The sequence below is a fragment of the Andrographis paniculata genome, unplaced genomic scaffold (assembly GCF_009805555.1).
Source record: "Andrographis paniculata isolate CXL003 unplaced genomic scaffold, ASM980555v1 Contig61END, whole genome shotgun sequence".
In the NCBI taxonomy this organism is placed as follows: Eukaryota; Viridiplantae; Streptophyta; class Magnoliopsida; order Lamiales; family Acanthaceae; genus Andrographis; species Andrographis paniculata.
Genome location: NW_026137597.1, coordinates 847201 through 865140, shown reverse-complemented (window position 1 = coordinate 865140; position 17940 = coordinate 847201). Strand labels below are relative to the sequence as shown.

Genomic DNA, 17940 nt, shown 5'->3' with positions numbered 1-17940 from the left:
TTTTTGTTATATATATCTTTCTAGAAAAATATATCTCACGTGTTTATAATATAAAAGTCGCTATTTATGTCACTTGCCATCACGCGCGGTCAAATGACAGAAATAATGACTTTTGCAAATGTGTGAGATATATTTTGCCAACCAGATAAATAAAGAACAAAAGTAATAATAGAATATAAGTGAGATATTTTTTCCAATTTTTGAGTCAGTAAGTTACATAAAATATATATTGCTTATTAAGTAATCGTTTTCATCAACAAAGTCTATGACCACTAACCTGCCCTGCCAACTCATATATCACTAATTAATTCCCAATTACAATTTTCAAATTACGAATTCGAAAATACAGCCACTCATCAATTAATTGGAATCTGTAAGGAGTACACACACATATATATATATATATATTCTATAGTCAACCATTTATATGATTGATTTGCCACCTCACTCTCCCTCAATTGCATGCCGCTATTCTTCTCAATTTTTTTTTTGGTATTCCATCCAATCCCCATCCATCTCATCTCATGAGTTTTTTAATAATAATAATAATAATAATTAACTTTTTAATTAATTATAATAATAAGCCGATATATTGGGCTGTGTGGTGTAGAGTACACACATAAATACATTATACATATATGCATAGACATAGTGTTGGTGGTTGACTTAATTTTTCTGTTTCTGAAACGCAGTTGCGGTAGTAGTAATAGTAGTAGTCGTCGTCTTCAGGTGCATCCATGGCCGAAGAAGGTGGTTCGCCTTATCATCACGATCATTACAACAACCATTTCAAGACGGTGAGTTGAGATTTCTCTGCTTTTCATGGTCATGAATTGAATTGAATGGAATCGAATTGAATTGCTCGCACGGCAGGTGGATGAGAGATCGGAAGAGCAGCGAGCCATAGACGAGTGGCTTCCCATCACCTCCTCCAGGACTGCCAAATGGTGGTACTCTGCTTTCCACAATGTCACCGCTATTGTCGGCGCCGGAGTCCTCGGCCTCCCTTACGCCATGGCCGAGCTCGGATGGTACCTCCTAACCCTAACCCTAACTAATTCAATTCATTTCCATTTCCATTTCTAAATGCAATTTTCATTTCATATCAATTGTCAGGGGTCCTGGAATTGCAATCCTAGTCGTCTCCTGGATCGTCACTCTCTACTCCCTTTGGCAAATGGTGGAGATGCACGAGATCGTCCCCGGCGGAAAACGTTTCGACAGGTACCACGAGCTCGGCCAGTACGCTTTCGGCGAAAAGCTCGGCTTGTGGATCGTCGTGCCTCAGCAGCTGATCGTCGAAGTTGGAGTCGACATCGTTTACATGATCACCGGCGGCCAATCTCTCCGGAAATTCCACCAGTCGGTTTGCCCCAATTGCGTTGACATAAGGCTCACCTATTTCATCATGATCTTCGCCTCTGTTCACTTGGTCCTCTCCCAACTCCCCAGCTTCAATTCCATATCCGGCGTCTCTTTAGCCGCCGCAGTTATGTCCCTCAGGTATCTAACAATAACAAACCAACTTCTTCATACAATCAACAAATTACACAAGTTCATACATATATATATATATATATATGTGTGCAGCTACTCGACAATTGCGTGGAGCGCGTCAATTCACAAGGGGATGCAGCCTAACGTTGAATACGGGTACAAATCGAGCACCACTGCCGGCACTGTATTTAACTTCTTCAGTGCATTGGGGAGCGTCGTTTTCGCTTACGGAGGGCACAATGTGGTGATGGAGATTCAAGCGACTATGCCTTCGACATCGGAGAAGCCATCAAAGGGGCCTATGCTGAGAGGAGTTATTGTTGCTTACATAATAGTGGCGGTGTGCTACCTCCCGGTAGCTCTGGTTGGGTACGCCATGTTCGGGAATGACGTAGAGGAGAACATTCTCATCACTCTGCACAACCCCAAATGGCTGATCGCCATGGCCAACATGTTTGTTGTTGTTCATCTCATTGGAAGCTATCAGGTGATCATCGATCAATCGCCCTAAAACTCGATTGTGTTCTGTTTGTACGGCTAATTAAGTGATGATTCTTGGAGTGATCCAGATATATGCAATGCCGGTTTTCGACATGATGGAAACTGTGCTTGTGAAGAAACTCAAGTTCAGACCAACTTGGTATCTGCGGTTTATTACGAGGAATGTTTATGTCGGTAATAATCGACGCCTTTCTTCAGTGTGTTTTTTAAGTTTGTATAAAGTGGCATTGATGTTATAAGTTTTGTGCAAATTCAATTAAATCAGCATTCACAATGTTCATTGCCATCACATTCCCTTTCTTTGGAGGGCTGCTTGGATTCTTTGGAGGGTTCGCCTTTGCTCCCACGACATACTTTGTAAGTTGCAAGAATATTTATATTTATATCTACTTATTTGCACATTGCATTACATATAGAATTACAAAGGGTGGGAATATATTCTTTCGGCATCGAATATATTTATATTAATTCATTTATGGGTAAATTGTTTTTTAGTGTTGTATCTGATCTCTTTTATTATTTTAGAACTTTAAGTGGACCTTGTCTGAAAATAGTCCCGTAAGTAAAAATTTTTCGCTAAAATAGTCCTCTGGTGCCGGACTCGCCACGCTGGCAGCCGTTGCTGACGTGGCGCTGACGTGGCTAATATGTCATCACCACGTAAATGCCACGTCGGAGAACCGTTTTAGCGAAAAAATTTTACATGCAGGACTATTTTAAAACAAAGTCCATTTAAATGTCCTAAAATTGATAAATGAGATCATATATGGGACTAAAAAATAGTTTACCAAGATATTTTGTAAAATAAAAAATAAAAAAAATTCCACGTATCGCTGACGTGGCATCTATGTGGCAATGACTTGTCAGTCACGTCACGCCATGTCAGCAACTGCATGCCAGCGTGGCAACTCCGGCACCGGAGGATCATTTTAATGAAAAAAATTTACTTACAGAACTATTTTCGGACAGGTCTATTTAAAGTTCTAAAATGATAAAAAAAGTCAGATGCGTGACTAAAAAAATAGTTTTCCCTTTATTTATTTGCAGCTTCCCTGTATCATATGGCTTTGCATTAGGAAACCACGAGCATTCAGCCTATCTTGGTTGGCTAATTGGGTAATTAATTCCTTAATTCTTGGCTTGAAGATGTGGTTCTGTTCTGTTATGATGAACAAGTTTTGAGAGGTGTTGGCATGCAGGTATGTATCGTATTCGGAGTACTTTTGACGATTGTGGGACCACTGGGAGGATTGAGGCAGATCATACTCCAAGCCAAAGACTACAAATTTTACTTATAATGATAATAAGCAGCAGCAAAGTTTTTGTTTGTTTGTTTATTTGTTTGTTGTATCATCATCACTTGGCTAGCTTGTGTTGACTTGATATGTAAATCTCGATGAAGTTGATCATCAGAATTGTATTATGAAGATATTGTATAGAGAGGGAAGGGAGAGTATAGTACATAGTGATCGAGTTGGTGAGAGCTAAAGCTTTTAATTTTTTTATTGCCTACCTACCTTAAAACCATTTATTTATTTATTTATGATAGGACAAAAAATTGTGTTATTTTTAATAAACACAAAATTTGTACAAATTATATTTAATTTGGATTTAAAGTCGATTTTATTCTCTATTTGGGTCATTTGATTCTCTTTCCGAGTCGATTTGTTTTCCAACTTAGATTTGAATGACTTTTTTTATTCGAAGAAATTTGTTATTCGGTTTGGATTTCCCGGACATTAGAGGGTTTTGGTGTTCATGCAGGTGATTTTGATCCTCAGCTTAGACTTAGGATTTGATGTCTCTTTTGGACAATCTGAAGGAATTTGGTATTCGGTTTGACTTTTCCGTATTTTGGAGGGTTTTGGTCTCCATGTGGACGCTGCTTGGGATTTGGTATCTTCTTTGGACGATGCGACGCTTTGATCTTTGGTTTGGCATTGCCGCCTTTTGGGGAGCTTTGGTCTCCCTATGGGAGACTTGATCGTCGGCTTTGGATTTGATGTCTTCTTTGGACGATCTGAGGCTTTGATATTTGGTTTGGCTTTGCTTGCTTTTGGAGGGCTTTGGTCTCCGTGTGAGCGATTTGATAGTCGGCTTTAGATTTGATGTCTTTTTTGGACGATCTGTGGCTTTAATCTTCGATTTGGTTTTGCCGAGTTCTTGAGGACTTTGGTCTCAGTGTAGGAATTTGATCGTCGGCTTTGGATTTGATGTCTTTTTGGACGATCCGAGGCTTTGATCTTTGAAGAGGTGAATTTGGTGCTTCATAACACTTTTGGCAATGTGTCCCTTTGACTTTTGGATCGAAGAAGACCTAGTTGATGCTTTTGACAACAAACGTGACGAACACCTTGAAAGTTCGGGATGAACTTGGGAGGCTCTTCTTTAGCTTTGATGGATCCTTGAACGGCTTTTGGAGCTTTGTTCTTTCCTTCGGCTTGGGCATACGACGACGAATGTTAACTTCATCTATTCGTCAATCAATATTGGATCATTTGTCCAAATTGGTGACTTTCGACGAAGAATGTCTTGAAAGACACGAAGAACATGAAGAACAATACATAGACAATCTAGGGATTTACCCATTTGCTTGAATCCTCGATGTAACTTCAGTGTATCAAATGAATTGGCCATGAGTCCTATTTATAGGAGAGGGGTGGTCTCGGCTTCCTTTTCGAATGATGTCACCTGGCGCGTCCTAATTGGCCTTCCTTTCTTGACGGATTTGATTGTGCACCTTCCTTTCTCGCCAAGATCTTTATATCATTGTCTTTTTCAAAAGATATTAATTATAATACTTCATTTATTGACAAGATTAATTTATTTTGCTGCCAAATTTATTATGGCTCTATTTATCCACATAATATTTGTACGATATCTTTCATTTTAAGCAGATTTTTGCATTCATAGTTGATATTTATTGTACAAAAATTAACATATGTACATAATTAAATACCATATATTTATTTTATTGAAATTTTATTTTCTTCCAAAAGTCATGATATTTAATTTAATTTGGACATTTAATTTTTAATGCCTACAATATGCTATGAGTAATTAATAAATACTATAAGATGAATACTACTCCTCGTCCAAATATGCGCTCATTTGAGCAAATAAATTTAAATGACTATCAGAATTATTTATTTCCATTTCCATGTACACGCTGCTTTTCGATCACTTGTGCATCCAATCTTCATTGCCCTATCCAATGACTTTGAGTATCATTTGGCTTTGTAATCTGCTACCTCACCATTTAATTGTAATTGTTGGACTATACTCAAAGCTTTTGGAATACAAAGAGAGTTGTCAAATAAATATTTATATAGAAGAAAATGTTGAAAGGTTCCGCTTACACAAGAAATTTTTGGATTTTTTTTTTAAATAAAATTGAAAATTTACTTGACGTTGATGTTGCGCTCACAGATTAGTTACATAGCGTCAAATCAACATCGGCAAACCTACTTAGTAATAACTTAACAAAGACAGAAAACCATTTTTTCTAAATTTATAGTTGAAGGATTAAACATATAATGTTAATATTTGAGATTTTATAAATAAGAGTAATAAAAAAAATCTTATTTGATATTTTTTGTTTATTATTTTAACTATTAATATATTGATGAGTTGTAAAGTAAAATCTGTAGCTATTATTTAGTTTGGAAAATCTTCTTGGAGAAGCTAGAGGGATATATATATAATTTTGTAATATATTATTTTGTTAAGTAATGAAATAGAGCAGTTTTCATCTCGGCTTTTCTTTCTCTAGTTTTGACTTCTATGTTGTTGCCCTTGTTTGAAGGAGATTTGTGATATGTGATAAGTAGCTTTAGGTTTTATCGATAGTGGTATCAGAGGATTCTTCTCCAACGGACCTTCAAGTTGATTTCAAAGATTGAGATTTGAAGAGAGATGGCTGCATTAAATCGTTGAGATACGGGCCTTCCTATTTGATCGATGAGGAAAATTATTTGATATGGGCTATAAAGATGAAGACATATTTTGTGATATTTCCGGAGTTGGGCCGGGTTAGGCCAATTTTCGTGTATGGATGAGCCGGTGTTAGACCATCCGAGATTTAATATAAATTAAGTTGATTGAATAGACTAATCATGTCAACAATGTCCATCTTTTTTTTTTCGGGAGCTCACTTGAAGGAACGTTAGAGTTAATTGTGCTTGATCTAAATTAATTTGAGGATTGATGATTTTCTGGGAAGTCTCCAAGGGCCGACACACCCAATATGTGTGACTTGCGGGCCGGAATGTCACATATTTAGAGGCTTTAAGTTTATGGGTTGTTGGTGAAAATGAAAGAGAACTTGTTCCATTGACACAAGATCCAACCATAGCTCAAATGAAAAGGGTAAAACCTCCCAAGAGGAAGCTTGAGTTGTTAAAAATAAGATACTATTAATCTATTAACTGTTAAGGAATACTCCTCCAAGCTTGTTGATCTTACTCTCAAGAGGAAACTTGCGTTGTTAAAAATGAAAGAGAATGAATCAAAAAGTGGTTGATAAAATACTAATAAACTTTCCATCACGAGTTGAAGCTAAAGTGTTATTGTAGAGGCATGTAATTTGAAAAATTTATTAGTGGATAAACTTGTTAGCAAATTACAAGCTCAAAAGCAAATGAAGTATGCATTGTTTTCTAATTTAGAAAGAAACAAATGGGTAAGATTCCCAAGTCAGAAGCATGGAAAGCTGAAAGAAAATTACAACTTGTTCACTCGAATGTTTGTAGTCCTATGAAAACTGAATCATGCAATGGAAAACGATATTTTGTGTTGTTTATAGATGACTTGACAAGAATGATTTGGATAAACTTTATCAAGCAGGAATCCCAAGTCTTTGAAGTGTTCAAAAGAGTTATAGTGATGACAGAAAATCAAAGTGGTTGCAAGTTGTTAGGCATTCGAATCGATGATGGAATGGAATATAATTCAAGTGCTTTCAACATTTTTTGCCATGATAATGACATTGATCATCAGCTCACAACACTATATTCTCCTAAACAGAATAGAGAGATGAAGAGAAGATATTGTTGAAATATTGAGATACATGCTACTTGAGGTAAAGCTACCAAATAAGTTTTTGGTAGAGCTTGTCTATATTGTTGTCTACCTTCAAAATAGGTGTTACACTACTTCAATGAGAGATATTACACCAACTGAGAGTTTGAGTGGAAACAAGCCCTCTACAAAACACTTCAAAAGTTTTTGGGTGCATTTGTTATGTACATATTCCAGAACCTACAAGAAGTAAATTTGGAGCATAAATTACAGCCTGAAATTTATTTTGGTCATGCTTCAAGAACAAAAGAGTTTATGATTTGTAAACAAACAAAGTGAAAATCTGCCAAGATGTTATCCTTGATGAATGAAGCTATTGGAATTGGGAGTTACAACAAATAGAGATCCTATGGAAGCTTGGAGAGAACTCATCAAATGTTGACATTATTGGTTCTACATCTAAAACTAGTGATGATGATTAAGATAAAAATGAAAGAAGAAGAAGAAGAAAATAATAATAAGAAGCTTGTAAGAGATATATGAAAAATGCAACTTTGCAATTGAGCTATAAGCCTTGAAGAAGCTGTGAAGAATGAAGATTGGGTTCAAGAAAAGAAAAATGAGATTGACAATATTATAAAGAATGAAACTTGAGAATTGGTTACTAAATCAGAAGTAAGGAATGTTTTGGAGATATAAGTGATTTATAAAGAAAAGCTGAATTCAGATGGCACACTCAATGAGTTGAAAACAAGACTAGTTGTTAAAGGTTTTGCACAAAATAGTTGGAATTGATTACGGAGAGACTTTTGCTTCCGTGACAAGATTTGATACCATTCAATTACTTATTGCTCTAGCTTCAAAAGAGGGATGAGAATTGTTTATTTTGGATGTCAAATCAACATTCCTTAATAGAGAATTGGGAGAAAAAAATAATGTTGAACAACCACAAGGATTCAAAGCTACATAAGGGAAAATCTTGTTCTTAAGATTGCACAAAGCTTTGTATAGTTTAAAACAAGCTCCAAGAGCTTGGTACAAGAAAGTTGATGAATTCTTGCAACAATGTTGATTTATCAGAAACTATATTGATACTACTTTGTATGTTAATAAAAGAAAACAAAGTAATATTCTCATTGTATCTATCTATGTTGATGATTTGTTGATGATTTGTTGATAATATAAAGTGATGAAATATAAGTGGTTGAATTCAAGAAATAAATGAAAAAGGCGTTTGAGATGTCTAATTTGGGTGATTGAATTATTTTCTAGGAATGTAAATTCTGAAATTGAAATTTGGAAGTTTCATTAGCTAAGAGAAGTGTGCTACAAATCTGTTGAAGCAGTTTCAGATGTTGAACGGCAAACAATTAATACCCTTTTTGTTGATAAGAAACATTCAAAGGATGACGAATGTGATTTGGTCTATGCATCTATATATCGCAATCTAGTGGGAAGTCTAACATATTTGGCTAACACTAGACCTGGATTGATGTTTTCTACAACCTTGTTATAAACGTTTATGCATTCACCTATACATGGGCACTTAGATTGCAAAAGGAGTTCTAAGATATTTGAAAGGAACGGTTGATTATGGGATGTTCTATGCATTTGATGAAGGACAACAACTGATGGGATATTCTAATTCAGATTGGGCAAGGAGTGTAGATGACATGAAGAGCATATCATGCTCTCTTTTCTCTTTTGGTTCTAGAGTGTTACTTGGAGTTCAAAAAAAAATGATGTGATTGCACAATCCTCAACTAAAGCTAGGTATATAGCTGCAGCCAATGCTACAAATCAAGTGAGATGGTTAACTAAAATATTGAAAGAGCTCGGAATGGAGCAAGGGGAAGTTGTCAAGTTATTTATGGACAACAAATCAATCATTGCTATGTAAAAGAATCTTATTTTTCATGGTAGAATAAAGCACATTGGTATTAATTTTCATTCAATTCGCGAATCTGAAGCAAATCGCAAAGTTAGTGTGGTTTATTGTCGATTAGAAGATCAGTTGTCTGACATAATGACAAAGGTACTTACACACAACAGGTTTGAGAAACTTAGGGATGAGATGAGAGATTTTACAAAAACATCGAAGGAGAATAATTTGAATATTTGAAACTTTATAAAATAATAAAATAAAATAAAATAAACTCTTATTTGATTTTTGTTTAATATTTAAATATTAATATGTTGATTATTTAGAAAGTCAAATGTGTAGCTATATTTTAATTTGAAAAACTTCTTGGAGAAGCTAGATATATATATATATGTAATTTAAATAATATATTATTTTTTATAAGTAACGAAATGCAATAACTTCTCTCTCGCCTTTTCTTTCTCTGGTTTTTTGCTTCTATATTGTTGTCCTTCTCTGAAGGAGATTTGTGATATGCGAGTTGGAAATATGATATGTGATATGGAGCTTTAGGTTTTATCAACATATAAAGTTCGATTACTGCATTAAAATAATAAATGGGTCAAGTATAAGACTACAAAGATATATCCGAGCTAATATATAATTAGCTTAAACGAAGCCCCAACCCCAACACCCACTTTGCCTTCGATACCAGTACATACATGCATTCCATACGTGGTTGGTTCTACTAGAAAAATAATCATTGCACTAATTGGTAAGTAAGCCATACATGGTAATTAAGAAATAATAATAATAATAATAATAATAATAATAATAATAATAATAATAATAATAATAATAAGCGATAATTGGCGATAAATTCTCCTTTGCATAATTAAATTGGAATTTATGGTAATTACTAATAAATCACACTATATTCTGTCCTTTTTTATTTCACTTAATCTCTAGTTCCTACACATCCTCATTCTCTCTCTCTCTCCCTAAAAACAATAGTTAAAAATTGTGTTGAACTCTGGTAGGAAAAAATCTGCCATCACTAAATCAACACCGCCGTCTGATCAGCCAATGTCTGACGCTCTCGAAGACCTGTTTTTCTGCAAGTATCTTCAACCATCACGCATTAAACAATTTTTGCAAATCTGCCTTGCAAGAAAAATCTTATTGTTTGATACAAGACAAATCTTGTTTTTTTTTTTTTTTTTTTTAATGAGTTTGAAGAGGAAAATATGGAAGGAATTTTCAATTAAAGTGTAATTTTTCATGATTAGGCAATTTTTTACTTCCTTTCACTTTTCTTTTTGTTAAGAAATGATTAATTTGGAGAATATAACGTTGGAAGAAATCTTACCCTCTAATTTTGATAAGCAAAGTACTTGAATGTTGGACACCTAGAGGATTGCCTGCTAGAAGCCGATCCCGTCGGTCGATGTCATCGACGAACTATGTTAAGTACATAATTGGTTCCGCAAATTCGAACATAGAAGTAATCTTGTTAATTCAATCTAATTTTTTCATAAATCAAGTGGCGTGAATTATTTAGGTTCCCAATTTGAAGACCACTTTGGGTGAAATTGGATTTCTCAATTTTTAGATTCTAATTTTAGCTTTTTTATATATGATTTTAATATGTTAATTTCAATTTTGATTGTCCGTATTATTAATTTTGTTTATTTAAATTTTACTTCCGTTAATAACTTGTATTGTCTTCTAAATTTTTTCTATTTTTCAAAAAAAAAAAAAAGATAATTAATATATTGTATATTTACTATTATATAGTGAATAAATATTGTGACATTGGGATAGAACGACGTTTGGTTTTTACATTACATCTACATTTGCACATATAAGTATTCTTTTATCTATTTAAATTTGATTTTTAGTAGGAAGTATATAGATTAATTGTTGAAGATTTGAATTTTGTTGTTATCTACAAGAGCAAAAGGTTTTATCCCAGATAGTTTTATGATATCTTCGTCGCTAGAAAGGATTACGAAAGAAACATAAGTTTTTTGAATTTTGAGTTATCTAAAGATTGATCTAAATGATTGTTCAAATGAAACAATAAATCCAAGTTCTTAAAATGATACTACATTTCACCGGCATGTTGGTCTGCACTTGTTGTTTTTTTACAAGTAGTGAAGGCCGTCCAAGGATATATCTAAGCGACTTCTATATACCCAAAAGATCCTAAAATGAAGGAGCTCAAAGAATTAGAGAAACATAAGGCCGCCATCGACACTTATGAAACAGAATCTCTGGTGTAGATTAGATTATCTAGTGATCCAAACATGGGCTTTTATGAGTCTAACATTCTGGGAGCTTATGTGGAACGTCATGGAGCCCACGTGTTTCTACGTCAGAGTTTTTACAAGATTAGTTATTTTATTTTTGAATGAGCAGTGAATAGACATGAAGTAGTTATTTTGTGGGAATTGTTCTTGGAAGCCTTTCGGTAGTGTTAAATAAGTAGGTTTTATTTTAGATATAAAGTAGTGAATTGGAAATTTTTTGGTCGATTCTAAGGATGAAAGAAGAATGTTAAAACATTGAAAAATTTTCGTTAACAATCATTGTGCGGAGTTTACTACATTTGTAAAATTCTATAAGAACATATAATTTTAGTATTTTTTTTAGTAATATTGTTGAATTGGTAATATCATTGGATATAGTGACGAAAATTGTTAATATTCAATATTTACGGAGGACAACACACCAAGACATTCAAAAAATAAACACAAAGAATACCTACTGAGTGCTATATCAATATAGAGGAATGATGGCATGTTTACTTTAGCCTTTTTTGTACCATATTTTTATAATAACTACGGTAGTCAATATATTATCGGTACCTCTTAAAACATTCATGGACCGGATGTTTGTTTTTTAGAAACTTAATGTTGGATGATATTGTAATTGAGTGATTATTTTGTATAATATGATTAAATTTATATATCCTAAATCTATATGAATCTCAGCAGGTAAAACAATCGCGAAAGTGCAGTCGGTGCAGCCGTTTCAGACTCAACAAACGAAGTTCCAACGAGTGGGTGTCATAGAAATTTTAAAATAATAATTTTTTATTATGATATAATGTACATCAATGCTTTGCTATCAATGTAGTTTCCTTGTAATTACTTTTGACATGTTGGATATTATATACTCCCTCCGTCCGCCAAATTTACTCTCACTTTCCTTTTTAGTATGTCCGCTAAATTTATCCAATTACTAATTTCGGCAAAGTCAACAAATCAACATTTAACTATTATTTTTCATTCAACACTTATTTACAACAAATATCACTACATTTATTACATTATCTCTCCTCATATTTTAAATTTATAATTTGCTTTCCAAAATACCCCCAACTGCGTTTTACTTTTATCACTTTTTCAATAAAATATTTATTTTTTTAATCTTCGTGCCGGACCCAAATGCTCTAATTTTTGCGGATAGAGGGAGTAATATTATAGGTAAATATACAAAAATAAAACCGAAGGTGCATTGAAACTTGTTTGTAAACTCATTGTACCGTGGTACTTGAATGAGAAGTACGGGTATACAATGATGGCCACTTATAAATGAATTATTGATAGCATAATTTCTTGGATGCTAACAGAGGTACACGAAATATCCATCGTTTTAAATATTGGGTTTGTGGGAGAGTATATAGTTGATGTCACGAAGCACGTGGGCCCACAGTGTATTACCCACCTAAAAATCACAATATACTTTTGTTATTTTTATTTTAAAATTGCAATAAGGTAGTGTTATATTATGAAATCTTCTTCTCATAGAAAACTTTTGAGGTCACTGTAGGTGGCAACAAGTCTTGTTGTTCGATACACTCAGTCCATCACATGACTATTAAGCGAAGGATATAGGTACATGATTACTCACCTATGTCATAAGGATGAATTCCATAAATACCTGAAACAGAGTCCAAGTACACATGTCGGGAAAATATGGTACATTAAAATAAAGAAAGGGTACATTGGAGGCGTGATGGAGTACTTCGTTGTTCAACCGATTTATCATTTTATAAAATTCTATTTAATGGTTTTTAATTGAGTCTGCGAGTTTCTAACATGTCGTCTTGCTATATTTTATGGTCTCAATAATCATGAAGACGAGTAATTGACCTAATACGTGGAAACCACTTAAAGTCTCAATAATAGATTACAAGCCATTTCAAGTAAGAAGTACATCCGTCTTGTGTTGCTTTGTGTGGAGGAATTCATAATATATTAAAAGATCATATTTCGTAGCAATACTCAGGTAGCCTAATAACAGTTAATATTTTACCAACTCATTTATCACTTGGTTTACCGTCCATAAGTGAGAATGGACATTTGGTGTATATGTGTGTAGGTGTTTCCCGTTACATTCTTGTAAAAATGTATATTTTTCCTTTGGATATTCTCTAGGAATAGATGAGAATACTATTATGTAGAATTCACCCTGATAAAAGTATCACGAGTATTTATATGGTTCCTAAAATAATCAATTTTCCAAGTTAAAGTTACATGGGCATAAGTATGTGTTTCCAAAGTATTTGAAATTCATATGTGGGTATATGAAAAATAAAAATATATATATATATATATAAAGATAATGTATATAGTTACGTGAATAAAGTACTCTAATATTAGCACTGGGGTTAGAAGTATATATTTGTATTTCAAAGGTATTATCCATAAAGAAGTAGGTATCTTTAAATTTAGTTGAGTACATACAGCGGCAGAGGATTCTGTAAATGGGAATGCGTAAAGGACATCGGTAAGATTACGTTTGATGTCATCCTAAGTTATACATCGGTGTTTGTCCTATTACATGGAAAATATTTAAAGTTCTAGTATTAAATTATAACTTGTCCTCTAAGTAAGTGCTACATTTGCCTTGTTTTACCTCATGATAGCGGATTTAGGTTGCATCAATTATTTAATAATCTCATAGCAGCGGCAGTGTACTATAGTAATAAAAATTATTTTAACTAACTTCTTTATGAATTTGTTTACCAGTTATAAGTAGATATTGTACATTTATTGTATATGTATGATGATGTTTCCCCATTGGATTCTTGTAAATATTACTTTTTGTATTTTAATATCATTCAAGAATGGTTGAGAATATTATGATATTGAATTCATCCCTAATTACCGCTAATAAGGGGATATATGATACCCAAGATGACCGATTTTTCATGTAGGGGTTCCCCGGGCATAAGTACGTGTACATGGAGAATTTGATATTATATTATAGGTACATAAGTAGTGAATCGTGAATGCAGTTGATTTCTTACAACGTCACTCAATCCTCTAAAAGAGGAGGCGTAAAAGAACTAGGTGAGAACACGTCCTATGTTATGAAAGGCAACAACTTAATGTCTTATCTCATGTAAAAAGTCTATGTAATCATACAATTTTTTAGTAAATGAAATGCATACATGGACATATATATTTCTATTGGAAGTATCTCGTTGGTAGTCAATGAGTATGTCATGCCAATTATGCATACTTTCTATGAATTCATAAAAAGGTTATGCTACATTCAAACCATTCGCAAAAATATTAGCAAATAACATCAGTGAGCCGTTGTACCATATGCACGGACAACAAGTACATGTACTTTGTTCACTTCCTCCAATTCAATCCTAAAAACTGAAATAATTCCGAATAAATTTACCGAGATCATCCATTCGATATAGGAATTTACACACCATATGCGTTAGTTGGAGGACTTTCTTATACATAAAAAAGATAATATAGAAAAAAATATTAAAATGAACAAATAATAATAATCATAATATTTGGATCTTTTTTTTTCTAATGAGAAATTATGATATTTTTTATTTTAGAAGATGCAAATAAAAATATCTACAATATATAGTCATTGATGTCATTATAATTCGTTATTATGTAAATATTTTAAAATATAGCTAGAAAAAAAAATTCCGGACAATAGATAAATATATAAAATGTATTCTTTTATAATAAAAAATAGGCTCCCTCAAAGTTAATCCTAATTTTATTGTTGCTTTTAATGATAAGTATATGTAACATGTGAACATACCAATATTTTCGCGTTCTCTTGCCCGAACAGATCTCAAAGAGAGTTGTACTCATACACTGCCCTGTATATGGTGTCCAGTACACCTAACTGCCAGTGGAACTTGGTTTGCACTGAGATGAAAATGTACTTGCTCGCAATTTTTTCCTGAATGCGACCAATTGAAACAGTTTTCTAAAGCGACGCATAAAATTCAACACGTTGATCTGTTTTGTGTTATCCTTCTTTGGACCTTTCATAGATACGTCTACTCCATCCACTATGGACTTCTGTATGTCTCATCGTAAATTCTAAATAAATTTTACAGATTCGGTGTGAAATATTAATCATACAAATAAGAAATCACTAACTTACCTAAATGAAACCAAGGCACACAAGCGCACTGCACTATGACATTGTTAAATACGCCAATGATCTCACCTTTGATCGGTTGATCACAAAGGTGTCATCGGTTTGATGTCATCCTAAGTTATACATCGGTGTTTGTCCTATTACATGGAAAATATTTAAAGTTCTAGTATTAAATTATAACTTGTCCTCTAAGTAAGTGCTACATTTGCCTTGTTTTACCTCATGATAGCGGATTTAGGTTGCATCAATTATTTAATAATCTCATAGCAGCGGCAGTGTACTATAGTAATAAAAATTATTTTAACTAACTTCTTTATGAATTTGTTTACCAGTTATAAGTAGATATTGTACATTTATTGTATATGTATGATGATGTTTCCCCATTGGATTCTTGTAAATATTACTTTTTGTATTTTAATATCATTCAAGAATGGTTGAGAATATTATGATATTGAATTCATCCCTAATTACCGCTAATAAGGGGATATATGATACCCAAGATGACCGATTTTTCATGTAGGGGTTCCCCGGGCATAAGTACGTGTACATGGAGAATTTGATATTATATTATAGGTACATAAGTAGTGAATCGTGAATGCAGTTGATTTCTTACAACGTCACTCAATCCTCTAAAAGAGGAGGCGTAAAAGAACTAGGTGAGAACACGTCCTATGTTATGAAAGGCAACAACTTAATGTCTTATCTCATGTAAAAAGTCTATGTAATCATACAATTTTTTAGTAAATGAAATGCATACATGGACATATATATTTCTATTGGAAGTATCTCGTTGGTAGTCAATGAGTATGTCATGCCAATTATGCATACTTTCTATGAATTCATAAAAAGGTTATGCTACATTCAAACCATTCGCAAAAATATTAGCAAATAACATCAGTGAGCCGTTGTACCATATGCACGGACAACAAGTACATGTACTTTGTTCACTTCCTCCAATTCAATCCTAAAAACTGAAATAATTCCGAATAAATTTACCGAGATCATCCATTCGATATAGGAATTTACACACCATATGCGTTAGTTGGAGGACTTTCTTATACATAAAAAAGATAATATAGAAAAAAATATTAAAATGAACAAATAATAATAATCATAATATTTGGATCTTTTTTTTTCTAATGAGAAATTATGATATTTTTTATTTTAGAAGATGCAAATAAAAATATCTACAATATATAGTCATTGATGTCATTATAATTCGTTATTATGTAAATATTTTAAAATATAGCTAGAAAAAAAAATTCCGGACAATAGATAAATATATAAAATGTATTCTTTTATAATAAAAAATAGGCTCCCTCAAAGTTAATCCTAATTTTATTGTTGCTTTTAATGATAAGTATATGTAACATGTGAACATACCAATATTTTCGCGTTCTCTTGCCCGAACAGATCTCAAAGAGAGTTGTACTCATACACTGCCCTGTATATGGTGTCCAGTACACCTAACTGCCAGTGGAACTTGGTTTGCACTGAGATGAAAATGTACTTGCTCGCAATTTTTTCCTGAATGCGACCAATTGAAACAGTTTTCTAAAGCGACGCATAAAATTCAACACGTTGATCTGTTTTGTGTTATCCTTCTTTGGACCTTTCATAGATACGTCTACTCCATCCACTATGGACTTCTGTATGTCTCATCGTAAATTCTAAATAAATTTTACAGATTCGGTGTGAAATATTAATCATACAAATAAGAAATCACTAACTTACCTAAATGAAACCAAGGCACACAAGCGCACTGCACTATGACATTGTTAAATACGCCAATGATCTCACCTTTGATCGGTTGATCACAAAGGTGTCATCGGTTTGATGTCATCCTAAGTTATACATCGGTGTTTGTCCTATTACATGGAAAATATTTAAAGTTCTAGTATTAAATTATAACTTGTCCTCTAAGTAAGTGCTACATTTGCCTTGTTTTACCTCATGATAGCGGATTTAGGTTGCATCAATTATTTAATAATCTCATAGCAGCGGCAGTGTACTATAGTAATAAAAATTATTTTAACTAACTTCTTTATGAATTTGTTTACCAGTTATAAGTACATATTGTACATTTATTGTATATGTATGATGATGTTTCCCCATTGGATTCTTGTAAATATTACTTTTTGTATTTTAATATCATTCAAGAATGGTTGAGAATATTATGATATTGAATTCATCCCTAATTACCGCTAATAAGGGGATATATGATACCCAAGATGACCGATTTTTCATGTAGGGGTTCCCCGGGCATAAGTACGTGTACATGGAGAATTTGATATTATATTATAGGTACATAAGTAGTGAATCGTGAATGCAGTTGATTTCTTACAACGTCACTCAATCCTCTAAAAGAGGAGGCGTAAAAGAACTAGGTGAGAACACGTCCTATGTTATGAAAGGCAACAACTTAATGTCTTATCTCATGTAAAAAGTCTATGTAATCATACAATTTTTTAGTAAATGAAATGCATACATGGACATATATATTTCTATTGGAAGTATCTCGTTGGTAGTCAATGAGTATGTCATGCCAATTATGCATACTTTCTATGAATTCATAAAAAGGTTATGCTACATTCAAACCATTCGCAAAAATATTAGCAAATAAC

General features: G+C 33.2%; 1 protein-coding gene across 2 annotated transcripts; it reads left to right on the top strand.

Annotated features, from left to right (window-relative positions):
* Positions 1-635: 635 nt before the first annotated feature.
* LOC127260300 (lysine histidine transporter 1-like) lies at positions 636-3503 on the top strand. 2 transcript variants are annotated; one of them, XM_051288019.1, is made up of 8 exons: positions 636-797; positions 874-1031; positions 1117-1503; positions 1591-1984; positions 2067-2172; positions 2264-2355; positions 3046-3114; positions 3198-3503. In XM_051288019.1, the coding sequence occupies exons 1-8, from the start codon at positions 738-740 to the stop codon at positions 3294-3296; spliced, it is 1365 nt and encodes a 454-aa protein (XP_051143976.1). In that variant the 5' UTR covers positions 636-737; the 3' UTR covers positions 3297-3503. The 2 variants fall into 2 exon arrangements, with proteins under 2 accessions (XP_051143976.1, XP_051143977.1); XM_051288020.1 differs by lacking the exon at positions 3046-3114.
* The last annotated feature ends 14437 nt before the right edge of the window (positions 3504-17940 follow it).